The sequence below is a fragment of the Propithecus coquereli genome, unplaced genomic scaffold (genome assembly GCF_000956105.1).
Source record: "Propithecus coquereli isolate 6110/MARCELLA unplaced genomic scaffold, Pcoq_1.0 Scaffold232, whole genome shotgun sequence".
Lineage (NCBI taxonomy): Eukaryota > Metazoa > Chordata > Mammalia > Primates > Indriidae > Propithecus > Propithecus coquereli.
This window is the reverse complement of record NW_012147864.1, coordinates 4,193,773-4,210,332: the sequence shown is the minus strand read 5'-3', so window position 1 is coordinate 4,210,332 and position 16,560 is coordinate 4,193,773. Positions and strand designations below refer to the sequence as shown.

The 16,560-nt window shown below is 64.0% G+C and overlaps 1 protein-coding gene across 2 annotated transcripts; it reads left to right on the top strand.

Annotated features, from left to right (window-relative positions):
* The first annotated feature begins 748 nt into the window (after positions 1-748).
* On the top strand, positions 749-13,794 carry MKNK2 (MAP kinase interacting serine/threonine kinase 2). 2 transcript variants are annotated; one of them, XM_012645428.1, is made up of 14 exons: positions 749-894; positions 1,039-1,184; positions 4,962-5,058; positions 5,170-5,271; positions 5,367-5,464; positions 7,876-7,955; positions 8,218-8,291; positions 8,551-8,655; positions 8,746-8,801; positions 8,946-9,041; positions 9,422-9,616; positions 10,352-10,516; positions 11,221-11,264; positions 11,528-13,794. In XM_012645428.1, exons 2-14 carry the CDS (start codon positions 1,134-1,136, stop codon positions 11,769-11,771), a joined length of 1,407 nt encoding a protein of 468 aa, XP_012500882.1. In that variant the 5' UTR covers positions 749-894; positions 1,039-1,133; the 3' UTR covers positions 11,772-13,794. The 2 variants fall into 2 exon arrangements, with proteins under 2 accessions (XP_012500882.1, XP_012500883.1); XM_012645429.1 differs by lacking the exons at positions 749-894; positions 1,039-1,184 and adding an exon at positions 1,871-3,560.
* Positions 13,795-16,560: the final 2,766 nt, after the last annotated feature.

Genomic DNA, 16,560 nt, shown 5'->3' with positions numbered 1-16,560 from the left:
ATTGAGTTTCACCTCCGGCCCTGGCCTCCATCCACCCCCTGGGCTCTTGAGCAGTCTGGGGCCCCAGAGTTCTCCCCGAAACACTGTCCCGGGATAGAGGAAGGGTCCTTCACAGATCTCAGTCCCCACCCGCCACTCTGGGTCCTGCCAAGCGCGGGATGAACTCTTGGAGGAGTTCCCTGCTCCCCGAGCCAGGTGGCCCCGCTGGGTCAGGAAGCAGGTGGTGGCGGCCCATCCCCCAGCACGAGGAGGAGGGAACGGCTGGGCCTCAAATCGCGTTGGTGGTGTGTGAGGGGGCGGCCGGGGCCAGCATCAGGGAGCTGCAAGCGGGAGCCATGGGAGGTTCTAGAGCAGGGGCATCGCGCAAAGGAGTCAGTGTATGCTGGGCCTCGACTGGCAGGCTGAGGGAGGTGCCCTGCGAGGGGCATACGGCAGGCCTCGGCTTGGTACCAGGCCCCACTGGGCCCCAGGAACCCCCGAGGCCCAGGCAGCCGGAGAGAGGCCGGACACTGAGCGACTGCCGCGCCAGGAGTCCGAGCGCCGCACAGCGCAGGCGCGAGCGCGGCCGTGCGAACACACCCCCCCAACTCGGAGCGCGCAGCCGCACTGGACGCCGGAGCGCCTTCTTCGCTCCACGACGCCCCGCCCCCGGCGGCGCGGGGCGTGTCCGAGGCAGGGCCTGCGTTGGGGGCGGGGCCTTGTCGGGCCGGGCCTATAAAGGCCAAGGCGGCGGCGACGCGCCCGGCTCCTCTCGGCGGCGGTGGCCTAGGCGGAGGAGTCCGCGGTGGCGGCGGCGGTGGCGGCGCTGTTCCCCGCGCGGTCCGCGGAGCGGGGTCCGGGCTGCGCGACGTCGGGCGGCGGCGGCACTGCGGCCCCGACCCGAGCCCGACCCCGGTGAGTGCGAGCCCTTGGCGGCCCCGGGGACCCCGGCCCGGGCGCGGGGAACCGGCGCCGCAGCGCCCTCGCTGCCTCCGCCCGGGTCGCGCTCCGGCCGCCGCCGCCGCTCACCGCGCTCCCTTTGTCTGCTCCCGCCCGCAGGAGCCCGTTCCCGGCCGCCCCCCGCCCGGCCGCCCGCCCCCGGGCCGCCCCCCGGCCCGCCGTCCCCTCCCCCGCTGGCGGGGCCCGGACGGAAGATGGTGCAGAAGAAAACAGCCGAACTTCAGGGCTTCCACCGTTCGTTCAAGGTGAGGGCCAGGTCGGTTCGGAGCGCCCCGGGCTGGCCCCCCGAGCGGCCGGTGGGGGGGCGCAGAGCCTGCTGCGGGGTGGGGGGCGGCCCGGGCTCGTGCAGGCCCCCCCGCGCCCTGCGCCTGGACTGTCCCAGCTGGGGGTGCGCCGACGGGACGTCTGCAGGCCGCAGGCCCCTCCCCAGCTGTGGCCCGTGGGAATTCCAGGGGGGCTGGGCCGTCCCTGCTCATGGGGGTCCCTGGCTGTGTGTCCCCTGCAAGCCCCCATCGGCTGTGTTCTGCTGGAGCAGGGGTCTGCAGGCCGCAGTCCTGTCCCAAACCCTGCGTGTGGCCTGTGGGGGTCCCTCGTCCAGTACCCCAGGCGGGCCTGTGTGTCCCTTGCAAGCCCCAGTTGTTGTGCACTGGAGGGGGAGGGTTCAGCAGGCCACAGCCCCATCCCCACCCCGGTATGGCTTGTGGGGACCTTGCTTCAGGCTCCTGGGCCAGGTCGGGTGCCCCGACACCCAGGTGCCCTGTGAAAGGGGAGAGTGGGTTGCACGTCCCCTCCGCACTGCACCTCCCAGACACCCAAGCCCAAGTGCAGCTTCCTGTCGGAGCGGGAAGTTTGCAGCAGCCTGGCAGTGGCGGCTGCTGAGCCCTGGTCTCGGCTGAGCGAATCTGGGGGGGTGGGGAGGGCAGGTGCTGGGCAGGGGCCCCACAGGGCCTGGCCCAGGGGACGCAGTGATGTCAGCCGGCCGCCCCACCCCGCAGGCCCCGGTTATGTAATGGCCTCCCCAGCTTCCTTGGGCAGGGACCTGTTGCCCGGTGGAAGGCAGGACTGTGTGTGTGCTGTATGTGGTGTGTACACACACCGCGCACCAGGGTGGGAGGAACAAGCGGAGCCTGCTCAGAACAATTCCCAGGCCTGTCCAGCCAGTGTCCCGGGCCAGCTCCCCAACCCCTGCCGCATGCCTGTCACCTGCGTTTTCCCCCAGGGCAGCGGCCGCCCTCAGAGTGTCCGGGGCTGGGCGGGACAGGGCTGGACCTGAGACATCTCTGACCGTGGGCTTTCCCCTCCTGGGGCTGGGCGTGAGCCGAGACCAGGTCAGTGCATGGAGCCAGTGAGGCAGCCAAAGCAAACTCGAACTTTCTGGATGGTTCCAGCTGCCTCTTGCCAAGGACTGCTGACTTGCGTCCTGCAGCCAGACCCAGGGCGGGCTGGCCCAGGACCGCCCACGCCGCTCGGGACTGGGGTGGCCTCTGTGCATGGCCGCTGGACAGCCCCACTCAGAGTTGGGACCCGGGTGGGGGTGGCCAGGAGGGGCTCCTCCAAGTGGCCAGGGTCTGGTCACGCTAGGAATCCCCTCCCACGACCCCACCAGCTCCCTTGGGGGAGCCCTGCCCCTGTCAGCCACAACGCATCGGGGAGGACGTGTGCAGGCACGCTGGGAATGTGGAGGTTCCCAGACAGCGGGTGTCTGCCTTGGGTCCTCCTGCTCGAGGACACGGGAGTGATAGTACCCAGCGCCCAGTGGAGACAGCAGATCTGTCCCTTCCCCACGGTCGCTCTGGCCTGCCCATCTGTCTCTGCTTTTCTGAGTTGGAGGCCGTGACGGGCTTGTGGGAACGGTGACCAGATATAGCCAGGCTCAAACGGGGCCCTGCAGCCCCGAGTCCTTTCACCCTCTCGAGGGCCCACGGGTTGCAGGCACCTGCCTCCTGTCCCCCCGACAGGCCCAAGGTGGTCACTAGGTCAGGGTCAGAGAGCGAGCGAGAGCCGTGCCTGGCTTTTGAGTCTAGTCACCCCCATTTTGTGGTGGCCCCAGGGTGGCCACCGGGCCCTCTGGATGGGGGACCTTATCTGAGCCGGGTGTGCCTGGCACCCTGTGGGGTGGCTGAAGTGCCCCCTGCTCCCCTCCCCTCCCGGTCTCCTAGCAACTATCTGCCCAGGGCAGGGTGGGCAGGAGGCAGGGATGGCAGCCTGGTTCTCAGACCCTCCCACTGTCTGGCTGCCACCTGCCCCTCTGTGCCAGGCGAGGTGTCGGGCCCGGCCTCTCTGCGCTGGGCTTTGCCAGATGACCCTCCTGTCAGAGCCCTCCCCCACTTGTCTAGGGCCTCAGAGACGGGGAGCTACTCAGCCCAGGCCACCCAGCATCCTCGCTGGGACTAGGACCTGCCACCACATCTGCAGACCCCTTGTCTGCGAAGCCCTCCTGGCTGGGGATGCTGACTTAGAGCGTAGAGCTCAGCCGCACAGGAGCCAGGCCCCGCCCCCTCCCGCGAGGGACCCTCCATCCCCGACTGGATCACACCCACTCCGCAGAAAAAGTCTTTCCAGCCGTCGGGTGTCTGGCCTAGGAAAAGGTCCGTCAGACCTCCAGTGTCCTCCCACCCCAGGTGAGGGTGTCACACCCTCCCTGTTGTCTCTCGCCCACGCTCCAGGCTGTCAAGCACGACAGGCCTACGTGCAGATCCCACCTGCCACAGCCCCTCCCTGAGAGGGGTGGGCTTAGCTGGGTACCAGGGCCTGGGAGGGACTCCCTCCAGGGGTGTCTGGCGCTGAAACGGGACCATGCAGGCTGTGGCCTGGGCAGGGCCTGACATGCTTGTGGACACCTTTCCCATGAGCCTCCTGGGGCCAGGCAGAGACCCAGCTGGACCCTGGGCACCAGCGGGTGCGGTGCCACAAGCGCTGAATTGGTCACTTCAGCAGGGGGGCTGTGGTCCTCAGAGGATACAGAGGGTTTGGATACGAAGAGCTGGGGGCAGGGAGGTGTTCCGGGCAGCCTCGGGGCACAGCATAGGTGTGCAGGTGGGCCTGAGACTGTACAGGGCAGGCGGCAGGGCGACAGGGACTGGATTCACTGCCCACCGCCTCCCTAGGCAAGGTAAGGAAGGAGGGGGGAAACTGAGGCCCAGGCAGGACCAAGCTGGCCTGAGATAGCCCAGCAGGCTGTGGGAAAGCAGGCCTGGCTGCCAGGCTGGGAGCCCCACCCGGTGAGTCACCTCGCTGTGCTGCCCCACTGCCTTTGATCCCCAGAGGTCAGCCAGGCGGCCCCCATTCTGCACTCGAGCAAACTGAGGCACGAGATGTGGCTTGGGCCCTGCAGTGACTCAACCCCGGCATCAGAGGCAGGGCCCCCAGGCAGCTGTCTGCCTGTATCTGTCCCTGCCCCACGCTGCACCCTCTCCCAGGGGCACCCAGGGGCCTGGGCTGGGGGCGGAGGGTCAGGTTCCCTCCGAGGGAGAACAAGGTTTCTCCACTTCGACACTGTCGGTATTTGGGGCCGGTCGTTCTCTGGGGAAGGCCGTCCTGGGCACTGCAGGTGCTGAGCAGCGTCCCTGCCTCCCCCCACTCTGTGCCAGGAGCAGCCCCAATTATGACACCCATAAATGTCCCCAGCATTGCCCCACGTCCCCTGGGGGGTTGGAATGCCCCCTAGGTGAAAACCACTGGATTAGGGGATTCCACTGACACCCAAGAGACTCTGTGTCCCACGATCCCCTGCCTTGCTGAGGTCCTAGGAGGCTGCACAGGTTCACACCCACACCTGCGTGGAGACGGGGACAGGAGGGGAGTCCCAGGGGCTGGGGATCACCTGGTCTGTCTGTATGCTCTGTCAGGAGTTTATTCTGGTGTCCAGTGTGAGCAGGGTCAGACTGAATTTGTCACTGGATAACTAACTGCGGGGTTCTCAGCCTTGGCCTGCGGACATTCAGGCGGGACCGTTCTCCGTGCTGGGGCCCAGTGGGGCAGGACGGGGCCTGAGCGCTCCCCTGTCCTGTCCTGTCCTGCAGGGGCAGAACCCTTTCGAGCTGGCCTTCTCCCTAGACCAGGCCCACCACGGGGACCCTGAGGACCCTGACTTCAGCCTGCAGCGCGCGGCCCACCCTGGTGAGAGGCCCAAGGGGCGGGGGCACGTGGCACCCGCTGACTCCCCTGTGGCAGGGGGTGCAGCCCGGGCAGGGCCCCCTCCTGAGCCCTGGCGGCTGTCCCTCCACGCAGACATGCCCACCAGCCAGCCCATTGACATCCCGGACGCCAAGAAGAGGAGCAAGAAGAAGAAGCGCAGCCGAGCCACCGACAGCTTCTCGGGCAGGTTCGAAGGTGAGAGGGCACCGGGCCCAGGGCGGTGGGGAGGCTGCCAGTGGGGAGGTGGCGCCAGCGGCGGGTCCCCTCACCCCAACCCCACCACTCCACAGACGTCTACCAGCTGCAGGAGGACGTGCTCGGGGAAGGCGCCCACGCTCGCGTGCAGACCTGTGTCAACCTCATCACCAATCAGGAGTACGCCGTGAAGGTGAGCTCCAGCGGGTGGAACTGCTCCCTGGCCCTTCCTGGCAGCCCCCAGGATCTGGCACCAGCTGGGAGTGGCAGGAGGAGGGGGGTGGCATTCAAGCTCCCAGATTGACAGCCGGGGAAAACCGGTATCTATAAATGGTCCCCAGGCCTGGTGAGTCAGGCCACTTTTGGGAAATCAGGTCAGTCCCTGCTAAGCCCCTGAGTCCAGGCAGGAGTGGCAGTGAGGGCAGCCCCCTGCCCACCCTGTGTCCAGGTGGCCAAGGACCTGGTGCCAGAGTGGCTGCCCAGAGCTCGGGGCTTTGGTCCGAGGCAATGCTTGCCTGCTGGGTCCCTCAGGCAGGTCCCCTGCCTCTGAGCCCTTCCAGAGGGTGTCAGAGGGGGCTCTGCATTTGGGGAAACCCAGCGCGGGCCCCTGGGAGCTTCCTGTGCGGCCCCCAGCCCCATGCAGCCAGCAATCTGGGATCAAGAGGCTGCTGAGGCCCTGGCAATGGCCTTGTGACCTTGCAGGGCACGCAGTCCGGTCTTGTGTTCCAAGAAACCTTCCAGGCTTCCCTCGTGACCCCATATCCGGCTCCTGGGCTGGCTGGGGTCACAGGAGGGCCGGCTGCCCAGGGAGGAGGCCAGGTGCTCCTGGCAGGCAGGGCTGGCTGGCGCCTGCGGACCCTGGTGGGAGGCCAGTCCACACCGGCGGCTGTGTTAGAGGAGAGAGAAACGGGAGTGCCCAGCCCGTGGCAGAGGGAGGAGGGAGCCTCGCTTTTCCAAATCAAGGGAGGCTGTTGGCCAGGCGCTGGGGCCACGGCTGCCACAGGTGGCGACAGATGCAGCTGTGGTCCTGGCTCCCTGGGGGCTCACAGGTGGGGCAGGGCGAAGCTGCCGGAGACTGGACACTCACAGAGCACTTTAGCATAGCGGGCGTCTTTCTGAGCACAGTCCTCCCAATGGCCCTGCCGGGCAGCCTGGCTTCCTATTCTTGCTTGACAGATAGGGAAACTGAGGCTCAGAGGGGTGAGGTAGCCTGAGTTATACCACGTGGCCTCACTGGGGCTCCTGACTGCCATCTTGGGGCTGCCTCCTTGGTCACCTTGACACCATGACTTGGTGTGGTCAGTGCTGAAATCCGGGGTGCCTTCCTGGTGGGGGTGTGTGGAGGACCACTGAAGTCCCAGAGGAGCTGGCCCAGCTGGGGGCAGTGGCAGGAGGTAGTGTCCTGGGTGAAGGAGACAAAAAGCAGGTGGGCCCCGGGCAGAGCAGCCAGATCGCTGTGCCTGTGGGTTTCAGGAGTGTGGCCTGGGCCTGCGGGTGGGGGGCTTGAGGGCCTGTGGCTGGAGGAGGCTACTGTGGGGAGCGGACCCCGAGCTGGGACCAGAGAAGGCCGCTCCCCTGCCAGGAGAGACTTGGCCATCCTAGCCGGCTTCCCAAGGGAGAGGGTGAGGTCGGGTTTCAGCCTAGGGCAGGGGGTGGTGTCTCTAGAGACCCTGGAATCAGGTGGTTCTGTTGCCCCTCACTAGGGCAGGTTCGTCTGTCACTAAACATGAGCAACAGTGTGTAGACAGTAGCGGGGTGGGGGGCTCAAGGGTTGAAAAACACATCCCCTGTCCCCCACCAGACCTGCCCTGGGCACACATGGTCACTCTCCACCCACCTGCCCAGTGAGAGGGGGGCCAGGGTGTCCAGCCTGGGAAGAGGTGCCCGGCAGGTGCCGGGGAGAGCTGGCCCCACCTTCTGACCCTATCTCTGCCAGCGAAAGTGGCTGGGGGACATCTGATGAGGGCAGAACCCTCTGGTCCCTTAAAAGCTACTAGGTGCCACAGGGCAGTGGGGTGGGGCTCAGGTTGGCTTCCTGGGCTCTGGGCCCCCTGTCTGGGGTGGACACTCAGGGCTGGCCTGAAAGAGATACAGGCTGATGGGCCCAGGGGAGGCACTTGCCCAGGCTGGGGTGGAGCCAGCGACGCGGGATTTGCTGCTGTGGCCACGTGGCGCGTGGGACTAGCCAGGCTGGCAGCCAGGTACCTTGAAGCCTCCCTTGTTCCACGGGTCCTGTGGGAGCCAAGAAGTACAGCCGTTTGGTCTCCTGGCCAGAGAGGGGTGGCCACCAGTCCAAGGGACCCTGACACCGTGTGTTGGGGGTATTTTGCAGGGGCCCCCAGTCCCCAGTAGGCCCGTCAGGGTAGGGGTGCAGGGCTGCCCCAACCGGCTTGTCTTCTGTCAGCTTTTCTTTCCTGGTCCACTTTGCGATGCCTCCTGCTGACTCCTAAGTTTTGACTTCCAGCAAATTCAGGAGAGCCTTGCTTTCCAGAGCTCTGATGGAATTTCAGGCGGGGCACAGAAGTGTCTGGCGGGGCCTCACCTGCCCCTTTCCAGCTATGGCGGGTCCGGCTGACCCAGGCGCGCGTCCGTTCCCTGTTGCAGATCATCGAGAAGCAACCGGGCCACATTCGGAGCAGGGTTTTTCGGGAGGTGGAGATGTTGTATCAGTGCCAGGGACACAGGTAAGGTGACCTGCTCTCACCACAGCACCAGGCCCCGGCCATCTTTCAGTAGATGAATGGGCCTAAGTGCCACATCACCCCTAGCAAGATTTATTGAGCACCCACTGTTTACCAGGCTGGGTACTATGGGTGGACCCATGGCAGTATGGCTGAAGCCCCAGGTGGGCAGGTGGGCACAGAGAGCAAGAGCCCCTCCTAGGCTGGGTAGTGGGTGCCCAGGGGCCTCGGGGAGCCTCAGCTCCTCTCCTGCCCCCTCCCCCAGGAATGTCCTAGAGCTGATTGAGTTCTTCGAGGAGGAGGACCGCTTCTACCTGGTGTTTGAGAAGATGCGGGGTGGTACGTGGCAGCTCCTGGTTGTGGGAAGGGAAGGAGCTGGGAGATATTTTCAGCCCCCCTTATTGGATGAGAGCTTAGAGCCAGCAGGAATGACCTTTCAGAGGGTCCTACACACGGGAGGGGGTCTGAGCATCCTGTGTACATGTGGCTCAGGGTCCAGGGCTCCGGGCCCAAGGGAGCTGGTGTGGGTGCGGTGCACAGGCCCAGGGCCTCGGGAAGTGACCCCACCTATTCTCCCTCTGCTGCGGCCCCACCGCAGGTTCTATCCTGAGTCACATCCACAAGCGGCGGCACTTTAACGAGCTGGAGGCCAGCGTGGTGGTGCAGGACGTGGCCAGTGCCCTGGACTTCCTGCACAACAAAGGTGAGTGAGTCCCCAGTGCAGGCCCGGCCACCTGTCCAGGACTGCTGGGAGATGCCCCGGCCCCAATGCCCTTGTGTTGCTTCCCTCCAGGCATTGCCCACAGGGATCTGAAGCCCGAAAACATCCTCTGCGAGCACCCCAACCAGGTGAGGCACCCCGGCCGGGTGGGGCACCTGGGCCAGGTACAGAACCCCAGCCAGGTGGGGCATCCCGGCCAGGTGAGGCACAGGCCAGGTGGGGCACCCTGGTCAGGTGAGGCCTCCCAGGACTCATGCCTCCACCCCGCCCAGGTGTCCCCAGTGAAGATCTGCGACTTCGACCTGGGCAGTGGCATCAAGCTCAACGGAGACTGCTCCCCCATCTCCACCCCGGAGCTGCTCACGCCGGTGAGCCCGCGCAGCGGCCCAGCTGGGGCGCCCTGAGGGGTGTGGGGCAGGGCAGAGGGCGCAGGGCACGGACGGTGGGCCGCGTCTGCAGTTGCCTAACCTCGCCCGCTTGGGCTGGCTGGCGGCTCAGGCCGAGGAGCTCTGCTTCCGCCTAGCAACAGCCGCTGATTGGCTGTGCTGGGTGGGGCGGTGTCCAACACTTGCCGCAGATTGGCCAGGCAGAGCAGGGCGGGCTCCCAGCAACTGCTGATTGGGTGGGGCGGGCTCCCAGCAGCCTCTGATTGGCCGGGCCGAGCTCGGTGGAGTGGGGCCGGGCTGGTGGGCTCCGGTAGCCGCAGTTGCCCGGCCCCGGCGCCCACGTGACACACTGCCCCCCGCAGTGCGGCTCGGCTGAGTACATGGCCCCCGAGGTGGTGGAGGCCTTCAGCGAGGAGGCCAGCATCTACGACAAGCGCTGCGACCTGTGGAGCCTGGGCGTCATCTTGTACATCTTGCTCAGCGGCTACCCGCCGTTCGTGGGCCACTGCGGCAGCGACTGCGGCTGGGACCGCGGGGAGGCCTGCCCTGCCTGCCAGGTGCGTCTCCGGAGACCCTCCACCCTGTGCGCCCCAACGCCCAGGACCCGCCCTGGGCGCTCCTCCTCCTTTTGCTCTTCTTGGGGACCTGCCCTATCCTCCCCTCTGCCCATGCCCAGGGCTTGCCGCCTCGACCCCATGCGCCCCTGGGGACCTGCTCTGTGCACCCCTTCTCTTCCTGCTTCTGGGGACCTGCCCCATGCACCTCTCCTCTCCTGGGGACCTACCTAGTGCACTCCTCCTCCTCCTCGCTTGGGGACCTGCCTACCCCCCAACACCAAGCACTGACAACGTCCACAGGGCAGTGGCCACCCATTCTCCAGGGTTTTGAAGGCTTTTGGGTTTCCCGGCCCAAGGGAGTCAGACAGGGATAGGGGTCCGGGAGCAAAGAGGCGTGCTAGGTCTGTGAATGGGGTGATGGGGTCTGGGCCTCCTGCCTGGGGCTCGTGGCTCAGCACCCCCTGCCCGGTGCCCCCTGGAGATGCCTTTGTAAATCAAGTGCCACTTAATCACTCTGCCGGCCCAGCCTCCCGGCCACCTCTGGACCTATGTCCCCTTCCCTTCCTGTGACACCCCCCAGAGCCCCCAGCCCTGCCTGTGGGTCTCAGGACCCTGGGCCCTGCAGCCCTCTGCCCATCCTGGGGACCCCCCCAGTCCAGTTTGCCATCTGGGTGGCAGGGGCTTGGCCAAGCTTGCCACCTATAGTTCACCCCCCCGCCCCCCTGTGTCCCCCAGAATATGCTGTTCGAGAGCATTCAGGAGGGCAAGTACGAGTTCCCCGACAAGGACTGGGCCCATATCTCCCTCGCCGCCAAAGACCTCATCTCCAAGCTGCTTGTCCGTGACGCCAAGCAGCGGCTGAGTGCTGCCCAAGTCCTGCAGCACCCTTGGGTGCAGGGGGTGAGCGCGGGTCTGGGGCTGGGGGAGGGCATGGGGTTCTCAGCAAGCGTATGAAACACCCCGAGGGTGCAACGTGGAGACCTGGAGATGAGGTGGGATCTGGGGGTGCTACTGAAATCTTCTTGGCACCCCATCCAGTGGCTGTGGCCACGTAGGGACTGACAGGAACAGTGGCTCAGAGGATCCTCCTGGCACACCTGGCCCTGGGCCCCAGAGTGACGGGGCAGAGGCCTCATGCCTGAGACTGCCAGTGTCAGCCCAGGGCTCTGCCCACCCCCCCCAGTTGCTCCTGGCCAGGGGTCATCTGAGCCAAGCTGCCCCCCCAGCAGAGTGAGGCCACCAGGGCAGCGGGCTTTACTAAAAATAGGAGCCTGGGTCACTCTGTTTTCCACTGCAAGGGAGGGCTCCAAATCCGTCCGGAGCGTCTGGAGACCTGTGCGCTGGGGTGGGCTCGGGCTGAAAAACCCCAGGAGGGGTGTGGCTTTGGAGCCTGGGGCCACACAGCATCCTGTCCCGTGCCTGGCTCAGGATCCCTGGGCAGGTGCATGTGCAGCCTCAGCTCATGGGCACTTGTTGCACCCGTCTCCAGGCGGGTCCTGGCGATGGGGGTGTGTTTGGGGTCTCCCCTGGTGCCACCAGAGCCAGCAGGGCACCCGCAGGGTGGGCCGGGCCTGCTCTAACCACCCCCTCCTGTCTCATTGCAGTGTGCCCCAGAGAACACTCTGCCCACGCCCATGGTCCTGCAGAGGTGAGGCCTGAGGGGGGTCTCGGGCCACTGAAGTGGGTGGCAGGGGCGTGTTAAATGTTCAGATGTTTCAAAAAGACGCAAAAAACCTCTTTAGGTGGGGAAAAGCTACCCAACCCAAGCCTTGGGTGTCCTTGTACCAGGCGACTTGCTACAGCCGCCAGCGGGGTCCCGGTGCCCAGAAGAGGGCACTGCGCAGACCCCAGGGGTCCCCCAGCAAAGCAGCGAAGTGGGAAGGGGTGCGACCTCAGTGACTGTCCCCCCAGGAACAGCTGTGCCAAAGACCTCACGTCCTTTGCGGCCGAGGCCATCGCCATGAACCGGCAGCTGGCCCAGCGCGAAGAGGATTTGGCGGAGGAGGAGGCCGCGGGGCAGGGCCAGCCCGTCCTCGTCCGAGCTACCTCACGCTGCCTGCAGCTGTCCCCGCCCTCCGAGTCCAAGCTGGCCCAGCGGCGGCAGAGAGCCAGCCTGTCCGCGGCCCCCGTGGTCCTCGTGGGAGACCGCGCCTGACGCCCTCCCGCTTTCCCTCTGTACATAGGTGCCCCCCAGATCTAAACTTTTTTTAAGCTATCTCGAGCCCGCGACCCGCGGGCCGCCCCCTCCTCTGGCTACGTTCCCCAGCGTTAAGCTCAGCGGAGGGGCTGGTTTTTTTATAGAAGGTTTTTGCTTTGGGGTTTTTTTCCCTTTTTTTCCTGTTCCCCCCTCCCCATTTCTTTCATTTTTTTCCTTTTGATGGGGTGGAGAGCGGAGGGTGCCTGTGGCTGGGTTTTTCCTGTCCCCAAGCTTGCCCAGACTGCCAAGATCACTGTGCCCCGCCGCCACCTCCTCGCCCCCGTCGCCTGCACAGTGACTCGGGAGCCTGCTTCCAGCCAGTTTGCCATCTCCCAGGGCTGAGGGGCACAGGACGTCCCCTCCCCATGTCTGCCTCCCCAGCCCTCAGAATTTTCAGGGATGGCTCCCCCTTCCCGCTCGTGTCGCAGGAACCGCAGCTCCTGAATCCCTCACCCCAGACACCCTGGTGGCTTGGCAGGGCAGGGGGTGCCCTGTCTCCAGAGGGTGGGCCTGGGTGCAGGTGGGCAGGGGAGAGGGTGACCCACCCTCTGAGTCCCCAGACCCTTGCCCAAGCACCCTGTCCCCATGAGAGTTGACAATCGGGGCTTCCAACTCCAGCTGTCCGGGCCCCTGATGGTGGGACTCGACCTCTGACCTTGACCTTAAACTGCAGCTCACGTCGGGGACACCCATAGCCTCCTCCCTGCCCCACCAAGGACTGAAGCAGCAGGAGCCAGGCATCTGCCAGGCCACGGCAGGTGGGAGGGGCTGGACAGGCGCCCGTCAGCCAACCTGGGGGTCCCCAGCACCCCCTCGGGGCACCCGAGTGCCCCTTCTCAGGGCTCAGTCTGACCATGGCCACGTCTTGCCCCGCGCCCCCACTCAGGTCTGGCACAGAAGCTGTCGGCCCCTCCCCATCCCCACGGCTGGGGCCAGACCCGGGGGTCCCGCTGACTCCCCCACCCTCGAGGGCAGCGTTTTTGGTCTGCCCACCTTCAGGAAAAGGGCCGCCGCTGCCACAGCCTCGGCCTCTCTTTGGGCACCCAGGAATGGCGGGGAAGGGTCTGCTCGGTCCCCCACCCCCTGCTCGGCGGTGAAGTACTATGCAATACGAGTTTCCATTTTTCTATGTGCACATGTGGCTCTGCTGGTCGGGGGGTAGCAGCTGGGGTGTCGCTTCCCGGCCAGCCCAGCCCGGGGTGCGCTCAGGTGTCTGCCAGGGCAGCCCCTCTGGCCTCTAAACCGCGGTCGGGGATTTTCGTCGTGTTTAGTTAGTTTTTTAAAGAAAACATCAGTTGACTTCGCTTCCCTGTTATTGAAGAATACTTGAATGTCGGAGGGGCCTCTGGGTGGGGGGCTCAGATACCGTCTGCCCAGCCCCCCACCCCCCTCCCAAATCTCCTACGATTGTCACAGTCTGGTGGCTGGTGGGAGTGTCACGCCCTCTCCGGTCCCCTGCCCTCCTGTATCTGTGGACTGGCCTTTCCAAAGACCCGGCGTGGGGTGGGGGGAGGCCTCCTGCCCCCGCATCATCTCTCGCCCAGCAGTGATTCCATGTTTTGCAACTGGGGATTTTCTGCCTTTTTGTATAAAAGAACAAACGCTGCAGGCGCCAATGGCCGTTGTACCTGGAAATCTTGGCGGCTGCAGCTTCTGTTTTTCTGAAGGTGGGACAGTCACTTCCTCTCTCCCCCCACCCTGTCGCGTGGCGGCCCGGAGGACTGGTAACCGTTAACTGTGAATGAGCGGAAGATCTGGAGCGGCCTGGGCGCTGGGGAACCGCCATACATCAATGTCAAGATGTTCAAAACAAACAAAAAAAAAACCTCAAAATTTTTTTAAAGTGGGGGAAAAACATCCAAGCACTTTAATTCCATTGTACCAGGTGAACTGATCGAGCTCAAACGTTTTCCTTTCCACCAACTGTCGAAAGCCGGAATTTTGTATTCTGTTTTGTAAGGATTTAATAAAAGTCGTAAAAACCGGTTGAGTGTGCCTGAGTGCTGGTTTCCTGTTGCTTCGTATGAAGCCAGCCCGAACCTGCCAGTACAAAAACCACATCGTCACCACCGATGCTTCAGGTCAGGAATGCGGAGTGGGGCATGATGGCATTGGCTTTTCTCTCCTCCGGGGTGTCTGGGTCCTCAGCTGGGCTCATCCTCCTTGGGGGTCTTTGCTCAGGCGAGCTGGGGTGACTCCCAGGCAGGGCTCAGCAGTGCACGGCGCCCCCCTGGCTGCAAGGAGCCTCCCCACGTGGCTTGGGCTTCCTCACGACATGGCCGCTGATTTGCAGCTCTAATCTCTCTGGGGAAGGGAGCGGGAGCGGGAGCGGGAGACATCGTCGCAGCTGCCTTTAAGCAATGCAACCTCACAAGTCCTGGAGATTCAAACCTTTCCTGCATGGCCAGCCCCTGCACTGTCTGGGGTCCATCCCCTCAGCCATAGTGAAGCCCTTGCTGTATGCTGGACTCTGCTGGGGCCAGTGGCCTGAAATGTGCCGGACGGCCGAGGGCTCACTTCAGATCCTGGAGGCAGGAGCGGAAGGGGGCAGCAGGGCAAGGGCTAGCCACTCCTGGGCCTCAGTTTCCCCATCTGGAGAACAAAGTGATCTTCCCTCCAGCCCCTTCACCAGCCAGGCCTCATGTGGGCTCTCCACCCTCACCCCGGCCGGGGTCTCTCCCCTTCCCGGCTATGGTCTGCTCTGTTGTCTCCTGCCCTCTCCCCTTCGCACACGGCCCATTTGCATCCAAGTCTCCCTCTCAAAATCACCCCCTCTTGTCCCTGCCAGGCTGGAACCCCAGCCTCCACCCTCGTCTACCTCCTTTCTCCTAATGACCTAGAAGCAATCCCATTCCCTCCCCTACTCTAACACCTCCCATGGCTCCACGTTGCCCACAGTGCCAAGACAGAGCGCCTCCCCTCCGAGCCCCGCTGTCCTCTCAATTTCTCCGGCCCAGCTCCTCTGCACACTCGGCCTTGGCACTTGTTCAGAGCTCCCCCCACCTCCCACCCCTGCACCTGGTCTCTCCTCCGCATCCTTCAGTCCTCAGTTCAGGGGTCACTGCCCTAGCTGCCACCCTACTCCAGCCTGCCTGCCCGACTGGGAACATTTCTGGTTCTGGGGTGACTCAGCTACCAAACCCGAAGGCTGCCTGAGCCCAGCATTCCCTTGGCGTGGGATGTGATCTTGCCCACGGCGTTGGCTCAGCAGGTACTGAATGAATGAGAGAAGGAATGAATGAATGCGTGAGGAGCAGCTGGGCTCTGCCCAGCCCCTCCCAGCCACCCTTGGGGCTCCCTGGCCCACTTGCCCAGCCTGGTGTGTGTGCGTGTGTGTGCGCTCACGTGTGTGCGTGGGTGTGTGCGCGCGCGCGTGTGTGCGTGTAGGGGGCGTGGGGAGCTCCACGTGCCAAGTCACCACCCTCCCTCCCCAGTGGCACTGGCCCCGCCCGGCCCTGCCAGGCCTCATGATGACCGCTCCCTGCCCCCTGCCGCCTGCCAGGAACAGCTTGTCCTCTGAGCTGCTGCTCTAGATTTTGTTTTTGTGGTTTCCTCTCTGCTGCTCCCGCCCTCTTCCACGCCTCTCTCCTTGTGGAGTGGCAGGAAAATTCCGGAGCTGGAGAAGCCGGAAGCCTTTCTCAGGCCCCGTCACCGTGGCCGCCCCCGGCCTCGAGGCCCAGGCTCCACCTCCGTGAAGGGAGCTGCCAGCTCCGGCTTGCCAGGCGTCCAGTCCGGTAAGGGGCGTGAGCAAACCGGGCCCTGCCGTGTGGAAACCCTGTCTTTGTCACACCTGCGATCTGGGGGGGGGGGGGTCCTTGGAAAAGATATGATAAGAGGACACGCTGCTCATAGGGGGAGAAACTGGGTGTGCAGAGTGTGGAAACTCTGTGAACTTCACGATTTTTCTGTAAACCTAAAACTGTTTTTAAAAAATAATTTTTATTAAAAAAAATGTAAAGTGAGAGAAGCCAGTCACAAAAGGCCACACTGTGTGACTCCAATTATATGAAATGTTCAAAGCAGGCAGATCCACGGAGACGGGACGTGGATTCATGGGTGGCAGGGGCTGGGGAGTGACTGCTGAGGGAGATGGGGGTCTCCGTTAGGGTGATGGAATGTTCTGGAGTTAGAGGGATGGCGGCACAACATTGTGGATGTGCCAAATGACACTGAATCATTCACTCGAAAAGGGTGGGTCATATTCTGTGGATTTCACCTCAATAAAAGAGCCAACAGGACCAAGTCTGCGTAGGGTCTGGTACACAGCAAATGCTCAATAAATGCACTGAGGAATGACCTATCACCCCAGGGGTGGGGAGGAGGCCAGCAGGAGCACTCCCTCCCCAGCACAGAGGGACTCACACTTTATTATATTAATAGTCCCTGTAATTGTCACCAGTTATTAAGCTGAGCCTCCCATGTCTCTGTCTGGTCTTTAATTGTCCTGTGGCCACAGGAAACCCCTGTGTCCTGTCCTGGTCTTTGACTCACCCTGGAGGGGGAGAAACTGGTTTAAAGTGAAATGTGATGGAATCAAGTCAGACCTGAGGAAGGACTTACACTGTTGGTCAAAGACTGGTGGAGGCTGGGCGCCGTGGCTCACGCCTGTAATCCTAGCACACTGGGAGGCCGAGGCAGGTGGATCATTTGAGTTCAGGAGTTCGAGACCAGCCTGAGCAAGACCTAGACCCCCGTCTCTACGAAAAAAAATAGAAAGAAATTAACTGGACAACTAAAAAATATATAT

Coding starts and splice junctions, on each gene's coding strand:
- MKNK2 (XM_012645428.1), top strand. CDS start 1,134: ATGGTGCAGAAGAAAACAGCCGAACTTCAGGGCTTCCACCGTTCGTTC. Junction 1,185..4,961: donor GCTTCCACCGTTCGTTCAAG/GTGAGGGCCAGG, acceptor CCTGTCCTGCAG/GGGCAGAACCCTTTCGAGCT. Junction 8,656..8,745: donor GGACTTCCTGCACAACAAAG/GTGAGTGAGTCC, acceptor GCTTCCCTCCAG/GCATTGCCCACAGGGATCTG.